The sequence below is a fragment of the Perca fluviatilis genome, chromosome 1 (assembly GCF_010015445.1).
Source record: "Perca fluviatilis chromosome 1, GENO_Pfluv_1.0, whole genome shotgun sequence".
NCBI classification, from domain to species: Eukaryota; Metazoa; Chordata; class Actinopteri; order Perciformes; family Percidae; genus Perca; species Perca fluviatilis.
This window is the reverse complement of record NC_053112.1, coordinates 29,705,466-29,719,768: the sequence shown is the minus strand read 5'-3', so window position 1 is coordinate 29,719,768 and position 14,303 is coordinate 29,705,466. Positions and strand designations below refer to the sequence as shown.

The window sequence follows — 14,303 nt, the reverse complement described above, 5'->3', positions numbered from 1 at the left end:
GCAATTTACAGCATAAGTCATCTGAGAATCTATTATATATCCAAGCAAAGTTGGTATTTTAGCTGAAATTTCCTTAAACCCTTCTTACGCACTTTTTACGAAGATTCTGGCATTCACTAATGTTTTCTTAACTTGGATTTGTTCTTAGCTAAGAACAAAATCTACGAACACTGAAAAGCACTCTTATGCACATTTGAGTGATGACAATTTGCTCCAAATGATTGCTTACTGCATTTTATTTAATTCTACAGTCGTTTACAATGATATTATTGTACTGTAATGTATTTCTGATCATGTGTTGAAAAAAAATCATATTATGCAAAAAAAACACTAACACTGCAATTTATATCAGCAATTAAACTGATTAAATACTGCGTTATTTGGTGATTGGTCACTATTTATAGGGCCAAAATGCAGTGGTAGAATGTAACAGAATGTAACTGTACTTAAGTACATTTTTCACGTATCTGTACTTTACTTAAGTAGACTCAATAGTGCATAGCCTACTTTTGACTTTTACTTTGTTACATTTTGCAGCAATTATCTATACTTTCTACTCCACTACATTTCTACAATGTTCCGTTACATTTTCTGATCAGTTTCCCCCCTGCCAAAACGTCTCCCTGACCGTCACACGTTTATCTCACCAGTAAAGTCTGGTTGCCGCAGATACTGTATATATGGGGCACCGCTGATCCAAGCCGGCTCTGGTGCTGCAGAGCCCGGGCGCAGCGGCGCTGACCCTCGGGAATACAGCCCCTGCTAAAAGTGAAAATGAAAACGTTTGTTTTGATTATTCCCATTTTTAAATCAAAGTTGCCATCTATTTCTCTCCACAGCGTTGTTTACTCTTCCGCCAGGCTGCGTAAGACGCGTTCATATCTTATTTATTTGGCTGGACCTCTTCACATCTCCCCATTTGCGCTGCTTCACACACTTTATTTGCTTACTTGCATGGTTAAAGAAAATAAAATACATCCATGAATAAAACCAACCGCATTCCGATTCTAACAACACATTTCCGTTTTATGCTGGTTAGGATAGGAACTTTTTTTAAAAGCCATGCCTTGTTTGTGGTAGGCCTAGTGGACATCTTCTACTTTTACTAAAGTAAATATGTCTCTGGTTATTTGTACTTTTATTTAAGTACTGAGATTCAGTACTTCCTCCACCGCGGCTCCGACAATCTCCGAAAACCTGTCTCCCAGGAGGTGCACAGGAAGTGTCATGTCCTTATATGGGAATTTGTGGGGCGTTTTCTTATGCTAATAAGGAACAACTGGCACACGCTTTCAGTTACGAAGACGTGGGATTCATCAATCCTAAGAACACAGGTGCGAACAAATCTGCTGTTTAAGAACACGTCATGAATCCGACGTAGACTTTTCTTAGGAACCTTCTTAAGAACATATTTAAGAGAAAACTTAGGAAGATATTGGTGAATGAGGCCCATTGCTGGTAAATGGGTTCACAAAATACTGATTCAGTATCAACCTTGTGTATTACAGGCAGCAGATATTTTTGATCACACATTGATTCTTAAGGGAGGAAAATGCTGATGCTAACAACTGAACTGATTGATAATAAATACTTCAAATCACATACACCTTTTTTTATTTAAAATCATCACCATCATCATTCTCACTTTTATGGCACCTGTGAAAAATGAATGGTAGGCCCATGTAATGAGAGTGGGTATGTGGCCTTTGTGTACTTCCACACCACAGGCATTGTATTTCCTTTCACTCTGCTGGCTTTGCCCAATCATCTCATATTTCTGTCGTGATGATGAGATGGTTCTCAGAAATAAAAATAACGTGAATGTTTAGCAAAATTGTAAGAAATTGAGCACATTTGTTTCAGTGTTATTTCATTTAAAGCTGTCAATTTATCAAAATACTAAAGAGAACTACAGTCACAGTAACAGTATAAGTGACAAAAACACTGGAACGATTCAAGACCAATTTGATTTCCACTTCTAAGTATCTTTTTTGGCTTTAGAATTGACACCTCTCTGGTTCATAATGTTACGACCATATTGTGAAGATTGTACTGTGAAAGTAATGATCTGAAGGAACTGTAAAAAAATGAAACCTTTAATGGGCGACGGGATAGTGTTTAATTAAAAACACTGTTGGCTGTGAGCATTTTGTAGGCTCAGTACGAACATCAGTTAAGAAAAAGTATTTATTTTCGGTGCATGGACATAAATCAGTGTTGTGACACCAAACGCTTCCTCAAAGGGCATATTTTAGTTCTAATATAAAACAAAGAAAAAGCAGCAAATCTGTATTCTAATGTTTGTTAATTTGTTGGTTTATTTATATGGGACAGTGCTTATTAATCAACATTGACATTGTCAGTGGTGGAAGTATTCAGATGCTTTTCTGAGGTAAAAAATATGTAAGTATTATTAGCAAAACATAGCCTACTTAAAAATAAAAGTAAAAGTAAATTTGCTCCTGTGACTGTTATATAATTATGTATTATATACACATGAATGCATCAGTAATTATTACTAATGCATTTGTGTGTAAGTAGCATTTACTAGCTGGTTAGGGTGGAGGTTGGTTTGACTATTTAATACAGTATAGTGTTGGGTGGTTTCATCCATTATAGCGCATCATATTTTATCAATTCATCATAATGTTTTGTATGTAAAATCGAAGTAACTAAAGCTGTCAAATGCATGTAATGGAGAAAAAAGTATAATATTTTCTTCTGTATTGTAGTGGGGTAGAATTCTAAATTGGCATTAAATTGAAATACTCAAGTAAAGTCCAAGTACCTAACATTTCTACTTGAGTACAGTACTTTAGTAAATGTACTCAGTTACTTAATCTCAACTAATTTCCAACCGAAGTCCCAACACAAGCAAAAACTGATTAGAGTTAGAGTCGATCTGAAATAGCATTAACTGCCCTATAATATTATGATTTACATTAAAGATGGTTTTATCCATTGGGATGTTCAGCGCATTGTAATACCACTTTACTGTACCTTTAACAAATGTAAATTACCCAGCTAATAAACAAATAAACCACAAAGCAGAAAGATGTTTAATTGCAGCAAATACTTATTCCATTACAGTTACTTATTAATGTATAATCACCAGAATGTGTGTGTGTAATGTATAATCACCAGAATGTGTGTGTGTGTATATATATATATATATATATATATATATATATACATATATATATATATACATATGCAAGTAATATACAAGGTTTAAGCCTTTTCACACTGAGTGTGTTTGCGTTTGGGTGTTGTGATGCAGGACTGAGGGCAGTGGCGTGTGGATGACTAGATGAGTGGTCTGTCCGTGATAGCGGCCTTGGAGAGGTACCTTTTATAAACGGCATTGGGTGGCTAGAATATTGGCTACAAGCTTCAAGATGAGATTTCAACCCCCACTCACCAACGCCTGCAACAGCGCAGGTGATGGATTGCTATACCTTCCAGGTTTGAGCTTGGCAACGCCCCAATATTCTTGCAGAATAAAGTGACAGGCAATATATAACGCATCAGTAAAGGCTGACTGCACCGCTGAAACTCCCCCCCCACCCTTCTTCTTCTTCTTTAGACCTCGAGATCGGCCCTGAATGTTTGGCTGGCTCCCAAAGCCCTTATGCACTTTCCTTACTCCTTTTTACCGTCTCTTCCCAGTTTTGTCTTCCTCGCCACCAAGTCGTTTCCCTGCATGTTGTCATTTTATATTGAAATGATCACAGGCATAACTTTTCTGACTGTAGTTCTGAGGTGTCAGATTTATTTGCTGCTTGCAAGGTGCGAGATGTTGGTGGCAAAAAAAAAGAAAACAAATTGGCTGACCTGAGTTTGCACACACATTTCATTTGAAGTCTTGATGCTGTGTGAGTGTGTTTGTAATTACGTTAAAAAAAGTTAGAGTCCAGACAGCTAAAGCAATGTCAGCCTCAGTTTGTGTGTCGAGAGAGGGGAGGGGGACAGTGCTATATATTTATATATAGTTTGTTTCTAGCCTGTCAGAGCTGCATCCAAAGGATGGCGGTTATGAAAAGTGGCCTGGTTCCCGGTCTGTAAGTTAATAAATAATGGGTATTGTCAGGGTAATGTATGGGCCGTGTGCTATAATGAGCATTCTGAAACACATCAGCACACTCCCACAGGCTGCTATTCAACCTGCCCAGTGCCACTGTCTCTCCCTGAGATTACTCCTTTCCTTCTCCCTTTCTGTGCCCCCCATATCTGTCTCTGCCCTGCTTCTATCCGTTCCATCTGTACTCTGATTTTTCTGCCACACTACACATTTTTTCCACGATACCTTTTCATCTCTAACACTTTTTTTTTTAATCTCAGCGTATGAGTAGATTCTTAAGAATTCCTAGACAGAAAAAGAGAGGGGGAAGGGGGAGAAGGCGAACTTCTAGTTGGCTGGAGAAAAAAAATAAATAATCAACCCGCAATTATGATAAATTAAAAGTTTTATGATGCTTATGTGTGCCGTGTGTGTGCCGTGTGTGTGTGTGTGTGTGTGTGTGTGTGTGTGTGTTGGTGGGAGGGAGGGGAGGGGGGCCTCTGTGACAAGGCTGGCTGGGAGCATAGAGCTGAGGGTTAGTGCCAGACATGTCTCAAGAGAAACCGGGGCACATTTGCAATCACCCCGAGTTCAAAAGGGTAATTTATTCACAGTTCTGTGGTTAAAGTAGGGCTGCTCAGAATGCCAGTGGGATTCTGCTGGGAAGCAGAGTAGTAGACACATTATTTTCATTTTCTCTCCCCTTCTTTTTCTTTTTTTCTTTTTTTTCTTCCGTCTCCCTCTCTTGCTTTTTTCCCTCATCGTCCTCTTCATCGCCTGTTGTTGTTCCTGCGACCCCTGTGTGCCGTCTTTTAACACACGTCGGCGAGCATATTTCACTTTTACACTCATCCGCATTGACGTCCTGGTGCTGATTGAATTTTGAGGCGCTGCGGCGTCTGCCATTATCATCCTCATCGTCATGAGTGGTTTATCTCTGGGCCCAGCTCAGTGTGACGCCAAGGCTGCAGGGAGGGGGCAGGGCCAGGGTGGGCTGAGGGTTTAAGGACTGTTCATGTGTTTTTATTATTTGTGTGGAAAAGATGCGGAGATTGGCCTTAACCTGGATCTTAAAGGTTTGTGGTGGGAGGTTTATGTTGTGTGTGTGTGTGTGCGTGCATGTGCCCCTGCAGAGATTAGCAGCCTTTACAGAAGCTGCTTTAGTCCGGTCAGTTTGATTCTGTTTCAATGTCCCGTTGTAGCCAGCGCCGTCTTTCTACCACCTCGTCTCAATCAGCCAACGACGTGGCTTCAGCATTAACTGCACCTGCCAGGTTCGGTTAGGATCACAGGGTGTCATGGCTGCCTAGGGACCTCACACTGCCTTGCCAGAATCAGCAGAGAATTATTCCACCACATGTCAGTTTTTACTGGGTTGTTATCACCGAAAGCCACCGGCAGACACTGGGAATACACTGTCTACTGTGGTGGTGTGGTGGGGTTAATTTGAGGTCTGGAGAAATCGCTTCCTCCTCCTTCGCTCAGTTCAATACCCGGTTGTGTGCATTCATTGCCAGAGCGGGAAATTGTCTTTCCCTCGGTGTGTCGTTGTAGCCAGGTTGTTATGCATGCTCTGCTGCAGTGGCAGCAGCGTTGTTGACGTGAGGCTGAGCTGCTGCCACAGCATCTTGATTTGAGGTGAAACCTGGGTGTCGCTCCCGTGTCCCTGGTGTAACACTATCAACCTTTACCTTCTCCCCACTTTTCTCTGTCCTTCTCCCTTCCTCTCTTTTATCCCTCTCTGGCTCTCCCTGTTGTTTCTGTATTCTTGTGTCTTTTCTCCCTCACTGTCCCTGGTGGTTGATGGAGTGATTTTGAAGGCGCATGCAGGTGGGGGAGCAGACAACGCAGAGCTGTGCTAATTGAGCCTTCTTTGTGCCTGGTCACTGCAGTGTGCTGAGGCGAGGAGGCCTGGGAGTGAATCCAAGCAGCACTCAAGAGCCCCACAGGATCGATAACGCGGGAACTTAACAAAACAGAGACATGCCGAGTGCCCAGATCAGGGTCATTATTGTCTCTGGCAAGCCACACTTCCACCAGGGACTGATCAATGTGAGAATATGGATCAAGATAAACATTCTCACCTCTCCTTTTCGCTACTCTTTGCCTCAGCTCTTAGAGCATCCCGTTCTACAGTAGACCGAGAGAGCAGAGCTTAAGACTGAAAAGTGCCCCTGTGGATGCGCCATATCCAATGTGGATGTGCACACCATATCCACAACATCTGAAGTATACATGCTTGTTGTGCTCTCTTTCCTGTGCTTTAATAGGAAGACTTGTCATAGTAGTCATGTGTTTTATAGGACATTCTTGAAGCTCAATGTTCTCTTTTTTAAGGACTGTGTTTGTTGAGATTCACTAGCTTGGCCTTTATATGTAAACGTGTATTGGCTAAACTGTAGATTAGTCACATTCCAGGCTTTGTGTCTTCAGCTAAATTTTTGTTGACACAAATGTCTGGTAGCATCACCATGTAAGCGCTTTACTATTTTATTTCATCAGAGAAAAATACATTCAGTTGCCAGTTTAGTAGGTACACTAAAACTAATGCTGTCTAATACAATAGTCCTGCAATAAATCCTACCTTCATGAAGACTATAATGATCAGTTTTTGTTGAACCCGTTTGAGAGGTGTTGATTCAATTGGTTTGACTGGTTTGTGACACTATTGAATTGTATTATTATATTATTATTATTATTATTAATTGTGTTACTATTATTTTTTTCCAATCCATTTATATCAATGAGGGTAGGCTAATTAACAGAAACACCTCCTCTCTGTAATTTCATTGAACTTAGATATCTAACAATACTTTGCCTGTGCAGACTTCATTTATATTAAATGTTATCGTTGTTCAGCATTTGTATAATTATGTGGTTCTCTCCAGACAAAGAAGTGGTCAGTTTGCCATAGAAAGTCATACTCACATAATCCATGGATAGCTCAGGGACATGGTTATGTGTTTTTTATTCTAAGGACTTTATTAGATTATTAGTCTAGGGACTAATTACTCTTATTGTACGGCCACTGCATATGGTCACACAAAACACATTCAAATTTAGCAATAAAACTAATTATCCTCAATGTTTTTGGTGGTTCAGGTGATTAGAAAAATCTCAATGTAACTATGGTCAAATCTGGCACCTTTGTTTCATGCCGCTCACCCATCCTTTGTGTTTTTCTCAACTATGAAATAGCTTAAAAATCAGAAATTAAATGACATGTGTTTTTTAAAGCCCAATTGCTTCCCAAAATGATAAAACACAATTAATGGAGCATTGGTGACATAACAAGGAGGCAGGCGTCAGTTCATTGCAATTAAGCAAAAAAAAATAAAACATCAGATCTATGAGAGCGTCTTGACCCTTCAAAACGAGATGGTGTTTCATTTCATCCGTGGCTTTAAATTGGTGATGATGGTATCCTGCTGTTCTGGGTCCCTCCATTATTCACTTGGAAGGATAACAGTAATTGCTTAATGTGGTGTGAAAAAATGGTAAATGGTTGCTACACACATAGGAAGGAATGTAGGTGTCCAAAACTAGCGTGATGTTGAGACAAACGGCACCTGTCTACATGCAGTTGATATTTAGTGTAGGTTCTGTCCCTACAGAGATTAGGAAGAATATCCTAAAATGTCGTCATTAATCATTTACTGTTTTATACCTAATGACTGAAGACTTTGTTATGAACCTTATAGGTAATGGGACTGGGGTCCCAAGGATGATTTGTTGTTGTTGGAGGAGGTGTAATAAACAGAGTTGCTGATAGCCTTATCCGATGGGGGCTTTGCAGACCTTTAATATTTCTTCTAATTAATTATTATTGGGGTTGTTTGTTTGTTTGATTGGTCGACAACCTAAGTTGAGTAAAGCAGTTATTTTATGTAAAGCCTGAACCATTGGCTGGTGCCTCTGATGGCATCACTGGCCAAATTCACATGATATATTCACTTTGAAAAGATTTCCTCTTGTTTACATGGGAATCTGAAAACAGCTGAAAAAGTGCTGTTTGTGAATAGTAGGGCTTTTAAAAATTACAATACCATTACCAATACCACTATCCTTAAGTGATACCAATACCAATAGAGTACTTCATTCAATATCCATCATGTGAATGGAATCATTCAGTTGCATTAAATGGCACCACCCCTCCACTACTAGCTTCTGCGGTAGTCACACATCACATTAAATCAAATTCAATTCAATTCAATCAATTGGCTGCGAGCAAAACCATGGAAATAGTATTTTTTTCTAGATCTGGGTACAAAAGGATCGGATGCAGGCATCCTTTGACTGAAGAAGTTTCTATACTACTCGGTACTGCTGAAATGTATTCTCTGTTCGCATAATCTGGTTGGAATTCATCTTTTGTTAAGCGCTTGAAGATCCAATAATCACTAAAGCATATATCATGCAAGAGAGACAGTAAAAACAAATGGAATGGTCAAAGTTGTCATATTGACATTTAAGGTGTATTGATTGACGTCAACTCATGCACTGAGTAAGTTGCAAGAAAAAATGTCACCTTAAAAGTTGCCGGTAGCCGCAGGCGATATCCTTTGAGATGCACAGTGTATTAAATATAGTTTTGTTAGTCTATAGCTAGCTAACTGTTAAATAGTAAAGATAACAAGGCAGAAAGACATCCTTTCTTGTTATAGTTATAGTTAACTAATGTATGTAAACTTGCCACTACAGCCAGACCGATATATCGTCGGGCCGATATTAGGCATTTTCCAAACTATCGGTATCGGCATTCAATCAAAAACGGACAAAACAACCTTCAACCATGTTATGAGTGTTGGCGTTGCATAGTTTGTCCACCAGAGGGCGCTCTACAAATCAAATCACCAAATATTTGTATCGATATCGGCCTTAAAAATCCTTTATCAGTCGGGCTCTACTTGCCACTGTAGGAACAGTGGTTAAATAACCTTTGAAACAAGCTACAATACAACCGCACACACCACAGGTTAGGATAAGTGTGTGTTGTGCTGTGACCAGCAAATTTGTGGCATTTTTGTTTGAAAAATGACTTAAATAGTTAATCAATCATCAAAATTGTTTATTTTTTTAACAATTTATGAATTTTCTGCCAATCAACTAACTGATTAATCTCCTTGCTGTTGTGCATTAGACAGAACTCCTCACACATGTAAAACAAAAAAAATTATTTTTTAAATCATTGTGTTTTGCATTTTCTTACTTACAATGCTTTGAGTCATTCAGTCGGACAACATCATTTTGTAAAATAACAACATGATATGACCATACATGAATCCACCGAAAGTCGATATACGTCAATATTAAATTGTTGCCCATCCCTATCTTACACGGAGAATGTTTACATGTGGTCCATAAACTGTATAAGCCTGAAAGTAGGAGTCTGGTGCTAAAGCTCTCATCAGCATGCCTTTAAAGAGCCACAGATGACACTTGGTATTAAAATGTCAAATTGCTCTCCACTCAGACTAAAGTGATTTTAGTTGTGATTATGCACTATTTCCCCCGTCAACAGCGAGAAAAAAATAATAATCAAAAAATGTGCTAATTGGTCATGGGGATTGGTGGAAGACTTCAGTATTTTATGTCTTTGACTTCCAAATGAGTTTGGGAAAGGAGAGGCTGTCACTCTGGCATGGAGGTTTTGCGGAGAAGGAGGAGGGGCGGCTGCTGGCGCGGCCTCAAATTGAAATGATGCACTGTTCCCCCTCACTGCAGCTAGAGCTCGCAGTAATTAAATGCCTCATTGTTGCTTCTTGGGAATTTGTATTGAATATTTCATACAGCGTAATTATTATTTGGGTGTGGGTGGGACGTGGATGTAATCACCTTGGCTGGCTCTTTGATGAAATACTTGGTTTGGTGGTGGTGCTTTATAACTGCTTTAAATGCCCTTCTGGGTTTTTACTTTACTTAATGTCCATGCTATTTCAAACTGCTTATTTTATACAGTTCTGGTTATACTATTGTTGAATGTTGGCTTCCAAATCTCTTGGTACTTTCTGAATGTATACCCTTTTTTGTAATTTGCTGAAGAGTAATACACGACATGACAATGGCATGACCTCGAAACCTGCAAATTAAAATGTGTCCTTCACATTTTGTCTCCCACAGAGGACGCCGGTCAACAATGGTGAAGCTTTTCGGTGGTTCTTTTAGAGAGGCGAGCCATGGCTGCCCCATCCAGCTGCAGGAGGGCAGGTGGGACTCTTGACTCTCTGCCTGGAGCACTTAATGGGTTCACAGGACCCAACACGCCCAACACTTTTGAGGACGACGAGAGAAGAAAAGTGGACAGACAAAAAGATAAATGGAAACATAATGGTGTCGTTTTAACTCTGTAATTTCCTTTTGTGTAATTATTGTACCTTTTGACAGTATCATAATGTATATTTTTGGTGTCTATGAATGTGTTTTCAGTGTGGCTGTAAGTTTACAGCCAATCCTATGTAAAGGACTCAAACAGACAATCATACTGATTCCGTCAAACCGAAGAGGCCACAAGGATTGATGATGTAACAAACACAACACAATTTACTCTGAAGCAATAATCTATTCTGGTGATTATTCTTCAACCTTTCATTTCTGTCGACTATTGGATTATTTTATCAAGCTGAATCATCTCCTAGTTTTGTCTTTTGTTTCATTTGAAAAACCATACTTTTTAAATGCCACGCTAATGTTAAGACCGTCGCTGGCAGCGTGATGGGTCTTGTTAAGAACGATGACGTGAAGGACGGCAACAGTGCTTCTGTGACGGACTTGTTGACGCGTTTTCTCATTTGAGTGGACTCACTGCAGAACAGGGCACATTGTCTTGTGTGGTGAGTTTCACTTCTTTAAAATACGATTGGCTGTCATTTGATTGTGACAGCAGCAGACGAACACGAGTCAGACTGCTGTCTGGAGGTCATATTTTCAAGGATGATCTCAAAGTACATGTTTTCAACAAAACTACGTATGTCTTCAAACCTTTTTTTTTTTTTTCTTTCACTAAAGGTTGTAACTGTCTAAAAGGTAGAGAGTAATGCCAGTAAAGGAATTGTATGTTATGTTGAAAACATTCAAATTTAGAATTAATTACAGTACACTATACATATTTGACATATCAGATGTTGTTCTGGAGCTGAGAGATGGTCTGGACTTTTCTCCTGCCGAGTAAAAGACAGTGCTTTCTCCTGCAAAGTAAAGTTAACACATTCCAAAAACAAAATTATTCAATAAGTTACTCATTGTCTTAAACCCTATTGTTGCATGTGTAAATGTGTTTTGGTTTTAAAGATTACTAAGAATTTGTATATCGTTGTTGTGATGCTTTTATGTGTTAAAATAAAAAAATGACTTCAGTAAAAGACATCTTGACAGTAAATGTTTGATGTGACGGATTCTCCAAAGATAGAAAAAATAAATCCACCAATGTAAAAAAAAAAAATCAGTGATCAAGTATGATCACCTGATAAAAAAAAACATTTTTCTATTTTTTTTTTTCTCCCACAAAGCATCAACAGAAATAACAACCAGGAGGAAACGGGAATGAAACAGCATTGGTTGCCTCCCCAGTCACGTAGTCCCTTGAATACTAAAATGTTGCACGGAGAAGAGTGGTTCCCAGAGGCAGCAGACTTTAAAGGACTAGTGAAATCCCATGTGGTTTGTCATGCTGGAATGCTCTTGGGGGTGTTGAAGCGAGACAGGCTCCTGAGATAGCTTGAGCAACTGAGCGATTGCCGGGTCTTTGGGTTTCAGGGGTAGGGAGTGGGAGTAGTCATGGGAAGATGGGGGGGCAGTTACAGGGAAATAGAGGATAGAGGCACATTTGGGCGGGTAGCTGAGGTGGGGAGGGGCGTCAATGCTAAAGAAGAACGAGCAGAGAAGGAGGAAATCATCCGGGACCGACTTCTCCCCTGACTGAACACGCTTGCCATCACCCAAATTGAACTGCTGCCTGGTTAGGGGCCAGCCAGGAAGACGGCTGGAAGTGCTCTGTGTTTGTAGCAATGTGGCGTCTGAGGCGCCCAATCCCCCTCACTGGTCATCAGGTTGATAACGTGCATCAGGGGTACGCTGGCTCGCTCACTCCCTGGCCGGTGAGATTAAATAACATCAGAGACAGCGCTGTCTAACCCCCCCCCCCACCTCCCACACTGCTCTCTGGAACTGGGATTTAAAGTCCTCAGGCCCCAGTGGTAATGTTCGGTTTCCTGCTTCAGACGGGCAGAGACAGAAGCCGAAGACGTACCAGGACTACATTAGCCAGTTAGCGAGGTGGTGGGAATACACGATGAGTCCTCAGTGCTCATGGGTCTAGAAGTTCAAGCCGACATGTTTTGGAAAATGACTGTGACACAAACTGACAAACATGGAGATGACCCTATTCCTCACCCGTTCTGGACCAAACCAATTTTCTCAAAACTGATTTTGAAGCTGAATATTATTCATAGAACTCTTCGAAGAATAGATCTCCATTTTTGGGAGATGTGCTCATTTTCTTATTTTCCAAGAGCTTAATGACAAGAATAGAAGAAAAACAAGATATTATATTTGCGTTAAATATGGAGAGGTGCAGCTTAGCATAGTTTAGCACTGTTGAACTGCTGAAATCATGGAAGGTGGCCATATCGCTACAGCTAAATCTGACGGGGAAAGAACAACACGATCAGTCCCAAATAATCCCTCATTGCACAGGAAACCTGTGTGCACGAACAACTGCAGCAAGAACAGCAAAACAAAGTTAAACCAGGCAGGAAGATGGTCTGAAGATTGTGTGATGATGAATGGAATGGATGATTTACAACAGACAGTTTGACCATTTACTTTAATGTTAACCCTTGTTGCTAATGTTTAAAACCTGTCTGATCACTTCGCTGCTTGTGTTCCTGGTCCTGTCTAACTTTGTTTGCTTGTTTTAGCAATTTTTTGCCATATAGTTGCAGGTCTCAGCAATTAATAGCTGATTTGCTGATTGCTGAATTGTTGATTGAACTAATAGCAAAATCTATATATTTAAAAAAATAAAATAAATCCAGGTTAGAATAAACCAGAGTTAGGCTTTAAGAAGAATGTGTAAACCTAACCACTAACCTTTCCCTGTTTATTTCCCTGAAATGTAATGTTTTATTCGATATATCAAAACACTAACAGGGATTCCATTTTAGACTAGTAGGGGGTAAAGACGCCAAAACAGCCCTGACATACCATCGATCTATAAATACACTGTTCTGACTATGCAGTTCATGTGTCCATAGCCATCAGATATTAGGCTGATTTAAGACCTGCATCACCCTGTCGGGGTTCTATTTCGCAATAATGACTGGCTCGCTCTACATTATAAATGAAGAAATGGATAGAGACAACAAAATGGAACGAATCATGAGTGCGCCAGAGCTAGCCAAACATGCCTCGCTAGAGAGTGTTTTTGCTAGTGGCACAAAGTACGACAAGAACTCGAAGGGACATACCGAAATCACCAATGCTATAACATACTTTTTGGCCAAATATACGATGCCCATCCACACAGTGGATAAAAAAGGCTTCAAGAAGCTTCTGAATGAACTAGACAAATGGTACCAAATCCCATCCCGCACCCATTTCTCACAGGTAGCTATCCTGTGAGACTTTATAAAAGGCGGTGCAGGCAGAGTTTGGCGTCAGATAGATCCTGTGGTCCAGCCGCACTACGGAGCCGTATATAAGTCTCACTGTGCACTTTATTGTTATGAATCTATGAATCTTGTTACGATGAGTTTTCCCGTAACTTTTGTAATTTTACATATGTTTAAAAATATCGAAATTAACATCGATATCGTAATATTCATAATCGATATCGCAATATCACATTTCGTCAATATCGTGCAACCCTAACTGGACAAAACAGAGAGGACTAGCTAAACCCATTTGGGCAGGAGAAGCAACAGAATGAGCTAAAAGCACCTTTCACACTATGCAGCATAATAGTGAGAGATACCATATGTTTTAGTCATTTACTTGATTCATTCATTTTCGTTTTTTCCATGCCACTGAAAGTGTCAGTGCCGCTGTCTGGGATGCTTTAAAAAAGAGCTGGAGCAATGTGGATTCTTAAATTATTCCAGTAAATACCAACAAAACCTCTTGTTGACCCATATTAGTGAGCAATGATGTAATCCTGTTTGAGAAATATCATTTGACAAATAAAATTGTACCAGTTTGCAATAAATGCTGAAATAAGAATTTTAAAGCTGTGAACTCAATTTGAACC

General features: G+C 39.8%; 1 protein-coding gene across 1 annotated transcript in view; it reads left to right on the top strand.

Annotated features, from left to right (window-relative positions):
- cxxc4 (CXXC finger 4) overlaps nucleotides 1-11,399 on the top strand; it is a 29,838-nt gene extending 18,439 nt beyond the window's left edge. The window contains exon 3 of the mRNA XM_039797840.1: nucleotides 10,181-11,399. Coding sequence (XP_039653774.1) covers nucleotides 10,181-10,225 — 45 coding nt within the window. The 3' untranslated portion in view covers nucleotides 10,226-11,399. The remainder of the gene's footprint in view (nucleotides 1-10,180) is intronic.
- The last annotated feature ends 2,904 nt before the right edge of the window (nucleotides 11,400-14,303 follow it).